At 55.4% G+C, this 16477-nt stretch overlaps 2 protein-coding genes across 6 annotated transcripts in view; one reads left to right on the top strand and one right to left on the bottom strand.

Annotated features, from left to right (window-relative positions):
- Positions 1–11586, top strand: part of GPSM1 (G protein signaling modulator 1) — a 64525-nt gene extending 52939 nt beyond the window's left edge. For 3 of the 5 annotated variants that reach the window (XM_066200946.1, XM_066200947.1, XM_066200948.1), the window contains exons 12-14: positions 7031–7190; positions 9318–9526; positions 9630–11586. In XM_066200946.1, coding sequence (XP_066057043.1) covers positions 7031–7190; positions 9318–9526; positions 9630–9818 — 558 coding nt within the window. In that variant the 3' untranslated portion in view covers positions 9819–11586. The other 2 variants (XM_066200951.1, XM_066200953.1) reach the window with 2 other exon arrangements.
- Positions 11587–14575: 2989 nt separating this feature from the next.
- Positions 14576–16353, bottom strand: DNLZ (DNL-type zinc finger). The gene is made up of 3 exons (XM_066200957.1): positions 16028–16353; positions 15456–15595; positions 14576–14911 (listed from the first exon to the last, which is right to left on the bottom strand). Exons 1-3 carry the CDS (start codon positions 16319–16321, stop codon positions 14740–14742), a joined length of 606 nt encoding a protein of 201 aa, XP_066057054.1. The 5' UTR covers positions 16322–16353; the 3' UTR covers positions 14576–14739.
- Positions 16354–16477: the final 124 nt, after the last annotated feature.

The following is a 16477-nucleotide window of genomic DNA, read 5'->3' as shown; positions in this document are numbered from 1 at the left end:
ACCTGCTGCTGAGCCACAGGCCTGTGTGTGGCAGCAGGGCACGGTCCCAACAGGTCAGCACTTCCTGTATTTCGGAAGGAGGGAGTGTGGGTGAGTTATTTAGATTTTGTTTGGAACAATAAAACCCGAGTTATTTGAAATCTTAACAACAGAGCCAGCTTTTAGCACCGGCGTTTATAGGGATGAGTGGGCGAGTTGTTTAAAGGGAAAAAAAAAAATCTTTGAAAACAGTCCAAGTGAGGGTGATAATTTCATGCTCCAAGGGAAGCGTGTGCACGGCCTGGGCCTGGGCAGGGTGTGGATGGGCTGTGCCAGGGGCTGGGCACAGCACAGTGCAGGGCACACGTGTGCCCAGGGCACGCTCAGCCCCCTGAGCTCCAACCTGACGTTGTAGGTTGTGTCTCTGCAGATCACAAATGTCTCACTCGTTATTCTTTGCTGCATCCTAAACTCAGAGGGAAAATGTCGTTTCCTCACATTGTTCCAAGCGCCGACCTCCTGTGTGTGGGCTCTGCCCCTCTGTTACACCCATTTTCTGCATTTCCCCCTATACCAGCTGCAGATTCCCCCTTTCAGAGCCCTCCAAAGGCGGCTCAGCTCTTCACATCAGGGGCAGAGTCCCCGTCCTGGTTCATTCCCCTGTTGCCCCTCTCTATCCGTGGGATCCCCTGATCTCAGCCCCAGTGGGGAGCGGGCTGCAGCACCAGCACTGAGCCCACAGGAGCTGGGGCTGTGCCCTGCCCTCCCTCAACTCTTCTTTTCCTCTTCAGCCAGGGGCAGGTACCGAGCCAGGAGTCCTGCTCTCAGGTCCCACACAGTTCCCATCTTTCTCTGGAAGTTACTGTGTGACTCCTGGAAACGAATTTATTGGTGTGGAATAGCACGGGCAGTTCCCCAAAGCTGCATTTTTTGTTTAGGTGAAAACGATTTCCTACTTTTGCAGTGAAAAATGAGAGTAAAGGACAAGAGTGGACAGAGAGCCAAGAGTGCCAGCGGGGCTCTGTCCCCATTTTGCCCCTTTGGAAAAAGTGCTTGTCTTCCCAGTGCCCCATTTCGCCGTCAGTAATCCCCATTTCACAAACGTGAGGTATGAACAGCTCTTTGGCTGCTGCCTGGCATTTCCATCTTCCCCTGTTTAAAAACCCTGTTGCAATTAGAAATTTCCCTCTGTCGAGCAGCGTTACATTTAAATTGAGATGCTTATGGCTGAGGCAGCCTCGGCTCTTGCAATAGGACAAAAAAACCACACAAATCTAATAATACAAGGAGCAGGAGGACTATCAGGAGCTAAAAATGGTCCTTCAGTATTTTGGTGCTTTAAATCCAAACGATCAGAGTGTGTCTGGGTGTGCACCGAGCGTTTGCTGCCGTGGTGCCTGTGCCTGCGGAGCCGAGCGTGTTTGCAGATGTAGTTTGGGAGAATCGATCCCGATCTATTTTTAAGGTAAAGTGAGTGTGGCGGGTGGGAGGTGAGGAGGTGGAAGGAAAGCTAAATATTCACGTAGCTGCACTGTGTGTTTAAGAGCATCATCTAATAACGGGAGGATCGTGGCAGCGAGGTGAGGGAGAGAGGAGCCTTCTCTGGAGCCCCCCCCCCCCACACACACACATCGTGCCAGGGCACGGAGCGGCTCCGGGAGGAGGTGACAGCGGGGCTGTGTCGCTTTAAGCCTCAGCTCGCACCCAGCTGGTCACTGGAGCCGGCGACGTTCTTCACATCGCTCCGCACAAACCCCGCTCCGCGCGAATCCCGCTCGGCGGGGCTGGGAGAGCCTCGGGCAGCTGGAGCATCCAGCGCCGGCAGCGCTCCTCCTGCCCGCGGACATGTGAGAGCCGGAGCCCGCGGAAGAGCTGGCTGCTGAGGTCAGTGGGGGAAACTCGGGGGTTGGTTTGCGTTTCCTTCTTTCCCTGAAATGAGAGGAGCAGGAGGAGAGGAGGTGGATGCGGAGACACGGAGGATTCGCTCAGGCCGGGATGTGCCGTGTGTTCTCGGGGGTTTAAAGTTTGCAGGTAGCTCCGGTGTGAACTTTTTATTATTAATATCGTGGCGGCTGCAGAGGTGCTCAGGCTGCTCCGGGTGTGCCGTGTCTCACAGCAGAGGGTGGCCGGTGGGTCCCGGAGCCCTGCCGTGCTCAGGGTGGGGACACGGGGTGTCTGTCACCAGCCGTGCCTCGCGGGGGGAGCGTGGCAGCAGCGCCCAGGGATTGGCACGGGAAGGGAAGTGGTGTCCTGAGCAAAGACCGGGAGAGTTTTACAGCTCTGCTGCCTCTGAAGCTGACGAGGAGTTGGAGACTCCAGCCGAGGAGCTGGCGGCTGGGGACGGGGACGATTCTCCAGGTATTTCACCTCCTGGTAAAACAGGCTGTGGATTTCAGCCAGGGATTTCCTTCCACTCCTCTTCTCCAGCCCCCGCTTGCCTCTCTGCAAACCTCCCCCTCGGTTCCTTTCTCCAGGTGAGGCTGGGAAGTTCAGTGCCTGATGTTTTTGGGGTTTGAGGTTGTGGCCGTGCCAGAGGTGCAGCCCCCACAGTGAGTTCACCGGGGTGAGGTGTGGGGTGGTGCAGGATAAAGAAAAGCTGCGTGCAGGGGACTGACTGACAGCCCTGGATAAGGTGCTCCTGGCACTGGTGGTCACCAGCAGCACCAGCTCTGCTCCCGCCTGGAGATTTTGAGGTTGGCTACCTTGAAAATAGAGGTAAGGAGCAGCGACGTGTCTGGTTCATAGGGCAGGGGGCACAGATGCGTGGGAATGGGTAACTGCCCCACCTGGGGCAGGTAAGTGCCTGCCTTGGGTAAGGGCACGGATCTCCAAGGAGTGTCCACAGGGGAGAACTTGGTCCTGGGGACTGATTGCTGGGTCCTGTCCCAGCTCTGTTACTGTGGGACGTGGTCAGGTCACTTTATCTCCAGGTTGTGTCCTTCCTGAAATAAGGTGGAATTGTGGTGGACGCATTTAAATGCCGAGGCAGCGCGCTCTGAGGGGGTGGCAGTGAGCGCTGCTGTGTTACCCCTGAACCCGCCGCTGTCCTCGCTCGTCCCTGACCTGGGCACTCTCCAGACACCTTCAGGCAGCAGCTCCTGAGCTGGATCTGCTGTACCAGACCCACCAGGGTCCATCCACCCCTGGGTCCTGCCTGCAGGTCCCATCAGCTGTCCCCTGCGAGGACAGCCCTTGATCCTGCGTTGGGTCAGGTCTGCAAGAAGGTGAGCCTGGAGGAGAGGAGGGGAACCAAAGGCAGGTCACTGCCCTGGGGACACCAGAGAGAAGCTGGTCTGACAGAGGAACAAGGTTTGGCCCTTTGGGTGGCTCTCGGGTGTCTGTGGTTTAGTTTGGTGGGCAAAGCTCCCTTTGAAGGGGACGTTCCACCCGTGTTTGGGTGACCATGGAATCGCTGAGGGATGTGCCATGACTTGGCCAGCACAGAAATACCTTCTGTGGTGCTTGGGGACCTCTGGGGCTCCGTCCCAGAGCAGATCTGACAGGCTTTGGTGGGGCTTAGCAGCCCTGTGGGAAGAGCTGCATCCTGAGCTGCTGTGGGGGCAGCAGGAAGCTGTGGGAGAAGCCACCACCAGAGCGTTGGGTTGAGGGGATTTCTCAGCAGATGTTGGTGTAGTGGGGGGCACAGCTGGGGCTGCCTGGGGTTTGCTCAGGTGCCACAGAGAGGTTGGGACAGGGTGCTGATCGCAGGATGGGGCTTGGCAGTGGGAATGTGTCTGAGAAAGGTTCTCCGCAGGGTCCCGGGTGGGCAGCGGGTCCGAGGTGGAAGCCCTGCGGGGCATTTGTGGGCTGTGGTTTCAGGTGTTGGGAGCTGGAAGTGGTTTAGTTCTTGCAGTGAGGCTTTCTGCCTTTGTTTAATGGCTTTTCTGAATCTGAGTGGAAATGGCCAAGGGGGGTGAGGCTCAGGAGTCAGTTCTGACTTTGTTTTGCCTCGTCTGGGATCACTCCATCCTTGGACTCAGCTGCACATTTGGAGTGGTCAGACTGAGGGATTTCCACATGCTGCTCCGTGTCCTGCAGCTCTGGGGCAGAGCTGGGCAGCCCAGGACCTTCTCAGCCCAAAACTGTGACAGGTTTTATTTGGAGTGAGAGTTTATCAGAGAGGAAAATGGGTGGATTTGTGCTTCTCCACGGGGTGTAATGACCTTGGCTTGGGGGTCCTGGGGGTGGTCCCAGCCTGCAGGGAGAGGGGACAGTGGCAGAGCAGGCACTTGTTGCTCTTTGCAGCTGCCTTTTGCTGCCTTTTCAACACCTTGGCTGTGGTTTTCCACATCCTGAATCCACCCAGGCAGGTTAAACAGCCTGTTCCTCCACCAGCAAGGGAATGTGTGCAAAAGCCTGGATGCCTTCCAGTGGGCTGTGTGAGCAGAGGGAGTCCTGCTCCCTGCCACTCTCAGAAAATGTGAACAAAGCTCAGACCCCCATGAGTGGGACCTCCACCTGCTTGGGATGGTGCCATCCCTGTCCTGCCCAAGGTCAGGGAGCAGGAGCAGAGGCTCCACACTTGTCCTTGTCCCTGTGTGGGCAGAGGTGGGAGTGCGCCTGTTCCCGAGCCAAGGGCGAGTGTGTTTGCAGCCAAATCTGCCCCGGGGTGGTCTCCACAGTGCCAGCAGCCCCCGGGTCCCTCTGCCCCGTGCAGGTGGGGTTGGTTTTACTCTTTGTGACGGTGTCTGGCTGCCACAGGAAAGTGACAGTTGGCAGAATTTGGGCAGTTGCAGTGCTGGAGGCAGAGAACGGGGGATGAGGACAGACGGGGACACCGGCCATGAGGTGAGAAGTGTTCTTGGGGCTGGTAACCGAATCTGATGCCCAGGAGCCGTTTGGGGATGTGGCTGTGCTGTGGCAGGGCTGTTGCTCAGCCCCATGAGGGGATGCTCTGGCTCCTGGGAAGCCTCCTGACCCTGGCTGTGCCAAGGCCCCGGGCAAGCACAGCTCTGGGAGCAGATGGTGAGCCCCAGGGTGTGATCACACCTCCATCTGCCCTCGCAGCTCCTGCCTCGGGGCTGGGAGCAGCCTGGCAGGGAAGGAGCCCAGCACTCCGTGCCTTGTCACATTTGGGCATTTTAATTAGAGAGGCTCAGGCCTGGGGCAGGGTTTGGCTGGAGGGAGCCGGGTGCCCTGGGGCTGCCCATGGGCCATCCCAGGCTGGCACGGCCCTGTCAGCGCTAACGTGGCCCATGGGCACTGACCTCCTGCCCCTCGGGTGGCACACAGCCAGCCCTGTCCCACACCTCCATGCTCGAACTGCTCTTCCTACTGATTCAGAGCATCCTTTTCTGGGCCAGGTACATTGGGAGCAGGATCCCGACACCCCAAACTGCAGGGTCTCTGCAGGATGTGCCACGGGGGGATCTGGTCTCTGTGCAGGGGAGCTCTGAGCTGCGGTAATGGCCATGGACTGCCAGGCTGCTCCTGCAAGCTGGAACTTCTCCCTGGATCCAGGACTGCTCTGATTTACTCCGTGCAGTCATGGAACAGCGGGAGGGAGGCTCGGTGTGAATGAACCGGTTTCCTCATCTACCCTGAAATTTGGGTCACACAACCCAACATAGCAGAGCTGTGAGAGATGTAGTTCATCCTCAGTTCAAGCCCAAGCCAGCTTTGATTTCTGAGATGCAACTGCTGGTGGTTCAGAGGGTCCATTGGAGCTGTGGCTCCATGAGTGGATCAGCACGTGGCAGGCAGGAGGTGAGAGGGGTTTTTCCCCTCCCTGATCAGCTCCCACATTGCCAATGTTCCTCTCTGGCCCGCTGCTAATTTTGACGCTGCCCTAAATAGAAGCTGAGTGCATCTCATCTGCTTCGCTTAGCATACAGGAAAATTGTTTTCCTTCGTTTACCCAATCCAACTTGTGGCTTTAACCCTGTCAGCACAAGTCTCTCCCCACTGTAGAGCTCCCATGAAGGGATTTGCCTGCCCCAGCCGTGGGGAAGAGCTCTGGTGGAAGCGGCACAGTGTGTGGTGGGGTTGGGAGGGCTCCCAGGCTGCCCAGATTGCCACCAGCAGAGCTGGGAGAAGGACTTTGCTTCATCAGCAGCCAAGGGAATCCCTTGCTCCACTGGAAAGTCTGGCTGTGCTCTCTCCATCTCTTTGGTGGAATGTGCAGCCCCTCAGGAGGGCCCCAGTGCCCCTTCCCAGGCTGGCCTCTGCTAGGAAATAGCTCAGATAGACCCAGTTCTAAGAGGTTTTTGTTGCTTTCTGTTGTGGGTTTTTTTTTTTCCCAGCAACTGGTGGGACCAGCTCGGTGTGTAGGGAATATTCCCAAGCCTGGCAGATGCCCCTCTTATCACTGGCTAATTTTATCTCCCATTCCAAGTGACTCCTTGGAAGGATCTCTTGTTCCTGCTGCTCTGTCTGCTCCAGATCAGGACACACAGCCCCTCTCCCTGCTGGAAGTGGCTTGGAGATGCTGCCTCCAACGTGAGCTTCCTGCAGCACAACTTAAATATATCCCTGTCCAGTGCACGGTGCTCATTTGGGGCTCTTGTGCCAGAGCTGTTGTCCTGAAAATCTGTAATTTTGTGGCATTTACAGCTGAGTGACTGCTACAAGTGCTGAGGACACAGGGGAAGCGTTGGGGTGTGAGGGGCAGTGGCCTGGAAAAGTTGGATTTAGCTGGTGGAAAAAGCAAACCCTGAGCTTGGGCTGAGCTCTGGCTGGGCACAGAGCAGAACCTCAGCTGGGGTGGCTGCACAGTTCCCCTCATCCTGCTCTGAGCCCAGCCCTTTCCAGCCCAGAAGCTCCCTCGGAGCAGTGCCAGGGTGAATGCCGTCTCCTTTTCCCTCTTCCCCATTCAGCCTCCAGGTTCCTCTGGCTGCTCTGCAGTGCCAGCAGCTGCACGAGGCTCATCCGTGGGCTGCGGCAGTGCCCGGAGCCTCTGGGATCAGAGGGACCAAGGAGCAGAGACCCTAGCAGGCTCCAGACTCTGGGGCTTGGCATGCCCGGGGCACAGCCAGGAGAGGGCACGGCTGTACGCCAAGGCTGCACTGGACGTTTGGGGTGTTCTGCCTCTGACTCTCCTCTCCCTTCCCAGAAAATCAACCGGACTCCTTCGGATGAGGAATGCTTCTTTGACCTGTTGAGCAAGTTCCAGAGCAACCGGATGGATGATCAGCGCTGCCCGTTGGAGGAGTGCCCAGCCGAGGCTGCGGAGGCAGCTGCCACGCGGGTCCCTGCCCTGGGAGAGCGGATATGTGAGCACTGATGCGTTCCCGAGTCCCCTGTTCCTGTGGGAGGGACGCTGCTCCCGCGGCGTGCCCAGCTGTTGTGGTTTGCCTGTGTGCATCCCCGTGATGTTTTCCCTGAGCCTCCTGAGCTCTCTGAACTTTAGCGGTTCCTTGGCAATCTCTGTCAGTATTTAAGGAAGGAAGAAACGTTCTTATGTAAATGGTTGTGCCGAGGGAAAGGCTGGAGAATGTGAGCTAAGGTTTGGGGAGCGAATTAGCGAGAGAAATGTGACATACCGCTTGGATTTTTTTCAGTGCGGGTCTTTAGGTCTTGGATTGGAACAGGGAGATTGGCACAAGGACTTTTCTAGTACCTCCAGAAGGAGGATGATGACGGTCACTGCTGAGGGAGCTTTGTGAGAACCTGGGGCCTGGGACGTGCAGGGGCCGGGTCAGGCTTTCTCAGGCAAGTTAAAATATTGCCAGTTTTTGTAATGGCGTTGCCATGGAGGAAAAACTTCTGGATTTTGTACTGTTCTTGGATGCGGTGGTGATAGGTGTTGCGTGAGGACAGAGGAGCCAGAAGGATGGATAAACAGTGGGAAGCTGCTCAGGCAAACAACTCAACCCTAGGAAGGACACGAATAAATTGAGGAAGGCGCCTGACAAATAGGGCAGGCAGGGCTGTGTTTGCACTTGGGTTTCGTGGCTTTTTCAGTATTCAGGGCCTTTGTTTAACCCAAGCTGGGGAGAAGCTCCAAAATGCACGGATCAGCCTCACACGCTTAATCACCAGCACAAAGGGCTCAAACCAGTTATTTAACCTGATGGATTTGTTCATCATCAGTTTCCAAGTGAATACAAAGTGCGAATGGGAGAGGAGACCCTGACACTGCTCCCAGAGCTGCGGCACAAGGAGCATGTAACAGGGCAGGGGCTGAAGCAGAGAAGGTCAGGTTGTGGTAGGAAGGCAGGTCGGCTGTGAGGTGAGAGGGTTTTTGTCGTCTAAAAATAAGGTGGAAATGAGCATTGCTTTGTCAAGAGATGCATTTCTGACACACAAGTGCATTTGGCTGTAACAGCTGTGTAATTTAGGAGACGGGGTTGAAAATGTGAAGCTTTATAAAGAATGCACGAGCAGCCCCACATTGGGTTCGGCTCATTTGGGCTCTGAGCCTTTTGGACGTGTTATTTTTGAGGATTCTTTGTGAGCTGAAGGGGAGGAAACTCATCCCTGCGTCAGCACTGAGATTTTCTTCTGTTTCTGCAGCTCCATGAGCTGGGGCTCTAAGGGCTTGTGACGGGAGGCTCGGAGTGGGCTCTGCTCCAGTGCTTTGTGCTCAGGGAAAGTAACACCACCTGGGCTGGATTTCTCAGTTTTCCTCTGCTGGTCCCTGTCCCAGTGCAGTGTCTGTTGTTTGGGAGCCTTTCTCTACCCAGCAGCTGCAGGAGCCAACAGGCTCCTTCCAGGGAGCACTGCCCTGAGGCGTTTCCAGAGGGTCAGTGCTGGATAGATGACACGCACTGGTTCTGGACTGGGACCCCCGGCACCAGCACAGTGCAGGCTCTGCTCTGTGGGATGAGAAGAAGCAGAGCCCAGGAGTGTTTTGCTGGTCCTGCAGTCCGTGACAGCCGGACTCACCTTGGCAGTGCCTCTCCTTGAGCAAACAGCCTGGATTTCTGGGGGGCCTGGGAAGGTGCTGCCAGGTGAGAGGCTCAGCCAGGTCTGGGCCTTGCTGATGGCCCGTCTGCAATCATTCCCAGCTGTTGGGACTGTCACAGCCACAGGGGCCACCAGGAACTCTGTGCTCACCTGTGAATGCCCAGCTCTGCCTGTGCCTCTTGGTCCAGGTGGAAACCAGAGTGGAAGCGGCAGTGCTGGAAGCAGCAGGGATCACACGCAGCAGGCAGTGGTTCAGCCCAGGGGCACTCCTGGACTGAGGTGGCACCTTTGGTGGCCTCCAGGAGCTGGCTGAGCCCCGCAGGGGACCCGGCTGTGCAAGGTGGGCGTGTGAGGTTCTGCTTTATCAAGGCACCTGATTCCCCCGCTGCTGCCTGCTGGGTTTGTGTGGGGTGGAGAGGAGCTTGGGGAGGGGGATTTGGGCTCTGCAGCTCAGGCAGAGCGGTGACCCTGCCGTGTGCTCCACTCCCCAGCACAGTCCGCCCTGATGGCATCTCCGCAGACAGAGGAGTTCTTCGACCTCATTGCCAGCTCCCAGAGCAGGCGCCTGGATGACCAACGTGCCAACGTGGGCAACCTGCCCGGCCTGCGGATAACCCACAACAACCTGGGCCACCTGCGTGTGGAGGGGGACGCCCAGGAGCCCGGGGACGAGTTCTTCAACATGCTCATGAAGTGTCAGGTACGGGCACAGGGCTGGGAGAGCGCTGACACCTCTGCTCCAGCCCCTTCCTCCAGGGCAGGGCTGCCCTGGCCCTGCCCTAACGCCCCTCTCTCCCCTGCAGTCCTCCAGGATCGATGACCAGCGCTGTGCCCCCCCAGACTCCATCCCCCGTGGCCCCACCATGCCCGACGAAGACTTTTTCAGCCTCATCCAGCGTGTCCAGGCCAAACGCATGGACGAGCAGCGTGTGGATTTGGCCTCAGCCCAGGAGGAGGCCGAGGAGGAGCAGCAGAGACCTGGTTCCAGCTAAGAACTTGGCTTTGGTCTGGGGGGGTTGTTTCAGCTTTATTTTGTTTTTGAAAAAGGAAAAACAGAGTGGGTGGTTTCAAGCCTGAGTGCTCCTGTGCTCCCAGTCTTGTCCCGGGAGCTGCACCTCCATTGTGTTCCTACAGGAGAGCCCAGCAGATGGGGACAGTTTTTAAATAAGGGGTTTTTTTTTTAGGACACTGGGCCACTGTAACACTGGGCACAGCACCTGGAAGACTTTAGCAGCCACTTGCTGATCACCTAAAACCCCAGGAACTCGGAGGAGCCCATAGGGGGTAGCTAACTCCAGCCTTGATGTCTTTTATTTCCACAACACTTTTATTTAAACAGGGAAAGGGAAGAACACCTTTTCCATTTTGAAGTCCTCCTGTCTTCCCTGACACAAATGGTTCTGGATTCTTCTCTGGAACATCCTGTTCAGCTTTGTTCCTTCTACCAGGAGAAAAAGAGCCCAAGTCCTTTAAACTTTACTCCACCCCAGCTGCATCGTGGTCCCACGCACCTGAGTGTATTTTAGGTTTGCTGAGGACTCTCTGGAGAGCCCTGGATATTCTCTGCTTCCAGCTGCAGGCCTGCAGGACCTCCTGAGCAAGGGCAACCTCACTCACCCTGAGCTTTAGAGGGATTTGTTACCTCTGGAGCCCACTGCAGCCCATGGCAGGGGCTGTTCCTGGGCAGGGGGAAGGAGGAAAGAGGTCACTGCCCAAGTGTCCAGCCCACGGCAAACAGGGACAGCTCTTGGTGCCACTGAGCCAATGTGAGGGTGTCCAAGACAGAACCTGTGGGTGACAGGGCCCTGCTTCAACAGCCAGCAAAGCTTTCTGCCCATGGCTCATCCCTCCTTCCTTCTGTGTCCAACAGCAGCTCAGGCCAATGGCCCTTCCCTCCTCTTGTTCCTCCCCAAAGCAGCACTGAGCTGCTCCCAGTGAGGCACTCCGGTTCTGTCCACGTGTCTCCAGCCACTGGAGCCTCAGGAGAGCCCCAGCCTGGGAACTCACATTTACTGTCATTCCTTCCCCTTTTGGACCAGCTGGAAAAGCTGGAGGAGGGGAGCAGAGACCTGACTCGAGAAGGTGAAGTATTTCTCCTTTGCTTGACCAGAGACTCTGCTGGACTTCAGACATTCCAGCGCTGAGTTGTGCCGAAGCAGGAATCAATCAGCACTTTTGATTGGAAATGTGTTTGATGGAAACATTCCCAACCAGCAGGGAGATATTTTTAGACCAGTGATGCTGCTCATGGGGCATTTCCCCTGCCTGCACTGACCATGTGGAGCGGGAGCTGCAGTTTACCTGCTACCTGGGAGCACTCACCTGCTGCTTGGCCAAGGCTGGGCCTCCCTCCTGGGGCTGGGCAGAGCTCTGGAGAGGGGAGAGGAGGAGCTGCTCACCCCCTACCAACCAGCCAAACTGGCATTTGTAAAAGAGGAAAACATTGATGATGATGACCTGACCAGCTGCAGGCTCAGGCCTGTGCAGCTCTTAGCCAGCTGGTGAACTGGAACCTGACCATTAAGCTTTCAGAGGTATTATTGAGGTATTATTTGCCATATACTTGAATGTATGAGCTTATTTATTTTTTACATGTGCATTTGCTAATGTCATTTTAATGGGGAATTTCCAACCCACAGGTACTTGGTTTTTTTTCTAAAAAATAATCTGCCAAATGGATTAATATATTAGAAATGAATACAGCTTAAGGGGAAGGGGTGGGGGGAATTGTGCTTAATAAATATTTGTGTCTAAGCTTCAGTGCAAATACTCATTTCCATTATTTCCTGGCTGACAGCAGGGCTAATCCTGGCCCTTTGGAATAGGGATGGGGGTGAATGGGGGGTCTCTGATAACAGACACCAACCACATGTGCTAGGAAAAGCATTGTGCCCCCACCTCCACATTGCTTTACACTTATGAGCAGATGGGTCTTGACAGCCACCACCATCCCGGCTCTGCCTGCCTGCCAGCGTGGATGTGGCTGTGGAGGGAAGGCACAAAGCCCTAAGAACACCCTGCCCAGAAGTTTCCAGGACAACAGGGCAGACAGAGCAGCCCTGCACGGCTGAGAAAAGGCTGAGGAGAGGCTGAGCTGTTCCTTTCAGGCCCTGCCTGGCTCTGCCCGATCCCGGTGCCGCCCCGGCGCCTGGCCCAAAGCTGGGTTGTTCCCCAGAGCCAGGGGACAAGGCCAGGGAGTGCTGGGCACAGCCCTGGCACCAGCCCTTGGAGTAGACACAAAGCAGCAGCACCAGCTCATTTCAGCACAGCAGCCAGGAGCAGGCTGTTGGACTGGGCTGGAAGGCGGCCTGGGAGCAGCAGTTTGGATCTAGAGCCCAAGTCACAGCTGGGCTTCCCATGCCTGGCTCATTTGTGCTGGCCACTGCCAGCCCTGATCAATGATTAATCCAGAGCCACCAGCTTGTTCTCATCAGGTGTTCTCACACCTCTGTGTGCCTGGGCACAGCAGCTCTGTGTGTGACCTGGGGACAGAACTGTGCCCTCAGGTGTGCTCAGATTCCCAGGAGCAGGTGATCCCTGGGAGTCAGTGATGGTGTCTCACCTCCTGTCTCCATCCTGAGCAGCACAGGCTCGTTGTGAGCTCCTGTGAGCAGAAGGCACTGGCTGCCACTGAGTCTCCAGAGCACAGAGGCAGGTGCTGCATCCTCCTCTCTCCCACGCTGCCGGGCTCGTTCCCGCGCCGGGAAGAGCTCTCTGCTGCTGACATCCGCTGGAGAGCCGCGGGATTGCCGGCCCGGGAGGCGCCGCTGCTGCTGCAGCTGCGGAGTGGGAGTTACTGGGGCAGGGCTGTCCCCAGTGCAGGACAGGTTCTCTGGACGAAGAGCCCTAAAAATCCAGCAGAAACACGAGATCCTGCCCTCTCCTACCCAGCTGTACACAAGCACCGAGGCACTCGGCAGACAGGGCTGATTTCAGGGCACTCAGGACAAAGGCTGCTTCCCCTCACTCTCTGCCTTTGGATGAAGTCTGTGTGCTTAGCCCTGTCCCCTTTCCAGAGCAAACCCACTGCCCCAGGACACAACATTTTTCAGAAAAAACAGCCTCAAAAGGGAGCAAAAAAAATCAGGTTTTTTTACCTGCAATCTCTCAGCAGCAGCAAGAATTGCCACCCTCCATGCTCAGAGCTGCAGAGGCAGCCCCAGGGCACAAGGACCTGTCTCTGTCCTGCCCTCAAAGAGCACCTGGTGACAGAGGGCACTGGGACAAGGAAACAATAAAATCTAGGACCAGCCAACATAGATTTTGCTACATTTTTTACTATAACACAGCAAAAATTGGCACCACCTTCCTGTAGCTGGGACCCAGTACCAGGTAAGAAAGGTAAGAAAAACGGTATAAAAAAGCCAGATTGTAAATTAGTTGTTTCCAAGGCAACACGGATCCTGCAACAGCTGCTCTGTTCCACCCCATCAAAGGTATCAGCAGCATGGAAGCAGAATGCTGATTTTCAGATTAAAGGTAATAAAACAAACACTTTTCCAGCAGTGCTAATAGGTGCCAGCAGCCCAGCTCAGGAGAAGAACACAGCAGTGCTCTGAGATGCAGGATTTGTCAATCCTGGGTCACTCCAGCAGCTGGCTGTTTCAGGGAGAGCTGTAACTCAGCAGGAGCTGGCTGATGAAGTTCCTGCCCGTTTCATCACTCTGCACTGACACACCCACAGGAACATGACAACTTTCCTGGTGCTCTGACCTAACACTTACAGTGCAACACAAATAAAACTGCTATGAACACTCCAGATGAAGGAAACTCATCAATGCCCTCACTGAATCCTTGGCTGATGAAGCACCACAAGCACCTGGAGATGCCAGGGTGAGAGAACTGGGTTTGCTCAGACCAAGACACAAAGGCTGAGAGAGGTTTTACTGCTTTCTCTGGCTCAGTGATGGGGGGGATCCATAGAGGTTGTGGGACCTCCACCCTCAGAGATAGTCTCAAGATCCTGAATATCCTCCTCTGACAAGCAGATTGGACTGGAATCTTCCAGAAGGCTCCTCCAAACTGATTTAGTCTTTGACTGCAACTCCAAAATCTTAAGAAAGCAGCTATTCCACTGTGCAGAGGAAACAAGCCCTAACAAAGCACAACATGATCAGTGCCTGATCCACCACTACCCGAGAGCTGCGTGCTGACAAACTCCTACATCTGTCATTTATTACCTTTTAAATTTCTAACTAATCTTAACATACTGCAGCAGCACTAATAAGCCCCTCAATATCTGCCAAGACAACTTTCCAGGTCCTCTACTTCTCTCAAACCATGCTCCACAACTATTAATTTTGCCTTCATACCCACAAGGAGCTCGAGTGGGATCAAAATACAAAACTTCCAGCCCTGAAACAAAACTCTGGAATATGTCAAAAGAGCAGATAAAAGCAGCAGTTGACTGCATGAAGAGCAGGTGATCTGACCCTCCTGCAGGGTCATTTTGGCTTTAGATTGGGACCCATCTCCTCAGGTGGTATCAATTGTCCCCTCTCCTCAGTGGTCACACCTGAGCATCCCTAAAACCTCCAGCTGCACCTCGCTAGGCCAAACACAGACAGACAAAGACTTTCTGTCTGCTTTCTCAGCAGGGAACAAAGCCAGGCATGGAACATTGCTGGGGCACTGAAAATTACCTGAAAGTCAGCAAAATGAGTACCAGGAAAAATACCAACACCATCCCTAAAGACATCAGCTTGGTCAAAGGCAAAACTACACAAGGCAAAGACACACAACACAGAAAACCCAACACCCGAGTTTATTTTAAAACCAGACAGCTGAAACCAGGGAATGAAGGTGTAGAGTCTCTTGCCACAAGCAGAATGACCCAAATCCCACGTGGCAGGTCTGTCCAACAGGCCACGATGTCACGTGTCACATCTGGCCCACAGGCCACAATCCCTCGTGTCAGGTGTGTCCCTTGCTGCCAGGATCTGGGGGGGCTTCCCCGCTGTCCCCCTCTGCCAGCTGACCTTGGGGCCCGGGCTCTGCCGAGCTTTCCAGCAGCAGTTCCAGGGCTTCCTCACCAGCCACACGTCTCACCTTCTCCCCTTTGGCTGCCAGGATCTCCTCAATGTTCCTGGACAGTGATTTGAGAACCAACAGTGACACCACAGCAAAGGCCCACACAGGCTCTGACACTACACAAGGAATCACAGGTGCATCACCATGAAAACCACCCAAAATTAACCACAGAAAACCACCCAAACCTTCTGGGACTACTTTCATCCACTAGGATCAATAATTTAGCAATTACAGCTAAACAGGAGCTTTTAAAGGTATCTCGGGAAGTTACAAATCACAGGAATTCCACAGCAGATCAATCTACACACTTGAAACATCCAAGGAAACGCAGCAGTGAAGTGATAAAGCCTGAGGGGAACAGCAAATCACCTGCTGGCACCATTAAGGATCCCTGTTTATCCCACAGCTTCACAGCAATTTATTTGGATCCTAGACAGCGACAGCCAAGTTACAGCAACTGAAAACTGACTCTGTGTGTTTTAAAGAAACGGATGAAACTTTGTTTTTAGTATGAGCTACATTTAAAATCACCGAAACAAGGTATCAGCTCAGGAAGCTGCGGCTGGGAGCACGGTTGAGGAGGATCCTGGCACACTCACCTCTTTCCCTCCAGGTCGGAGAACCAGCCCAGGTTATCGGCGATGACGTGGTGGTTCCCGCAGCCGGGACATGTCACGATCACCACCCCACGGTGGTAGGCGGCCTTAGAGATGGATTTGGCTGAGCGGGTCTGGCACACCTGAAAAACAAAGCAGATTCTCTGAGCACGGTAACTGCAGCTGCTGGGACTTCTAAGAGAAAAAAAACTTTTGGCATTAAAAGCATCTTCCCTCCCTCACCTCTAATTATCCCAAGTCGGCTCCATCATGTTACGATGTCGTGAGTTCCGCCCGAAACACAAAGGCTGAGACTTTTTTCCCAGGTTTTACTGCTTTCTGTGGCGTCCTAATGAGAAGGATCCACAGAGGCTATGGGATCTCCACCCTCAGGGATACTCACAAGACCCCGAACATCCTTCTCCCACACGGAGCTTGGATTTGAAACCTCCAGAGGGCTCTTCCACTCTGAATTAAGCCTTTGCGAGTTTAAAACTAAGAAAACAGCTACACCTGGAGCCCCCCGGGCCACCCCAGCGACGGCGCCCTCAGAGCCCCCCCGGCCGCACGCGCACCTTGCAGGTGTACACCAGGCGATAATGTGTGGCCGCCGGCGGCTCCGGGGCGGTGCAGAGCGGGCGGGCCGGGGCCCGGAGCTGTCCCCGGACGGTGCAGGCCGGGCGGGCAGGAGCGCAGAGAGGAGCCGGGGCGGTGCGGGCCGGGCCCCACAGGCCGGGCGGGGGGCGGCGGGGCCGCCATGGCGGCGGCGGCCGGAGCAGCGCCCTCAGAGCGCGCTGCATCGCACCGCGCATGCGCCCGGGGCGGGCCCTGAGGCAGCGGCCGCCATGTTGGGTGCGGGCGGCGGCCATGAGGGTGTCGGGCAACGCCCTTCATTAACTCGTAATTAAACAACGGCTCAGCCCGGCCCGGCCTCACACGCAGATATTTAAACCTGTTTATTAACCACACAATAGTGTCACTCTAGCACTTTTCATAAGTGGTTGGCTGGGTGGTTTTAAACTGTA

The sequence above is a fragment of the Chamaea fasciata genome, unplaced genomic scaffold (assembly GCF_029207755.1).
Source record: "Chamaea fasciata isolate MVZ Bird 193981 ecotype frontalis unplaced genomic scaffold, bChaFas1.0.hap1 SCAF_20, whole genome shotgun sequence".
Taxonomy (NCBI): domain Eukaryota; kingdom Metazoa; phylum Chordata; class Aves; order Passeriformes; family Sylviidae; genus Chamaea; species Chamaea fasciata.
Note: the sequence above shows the minus strand (reverse complement) of the source record. Positions and strands in the feature narration are given on the sequence as shown.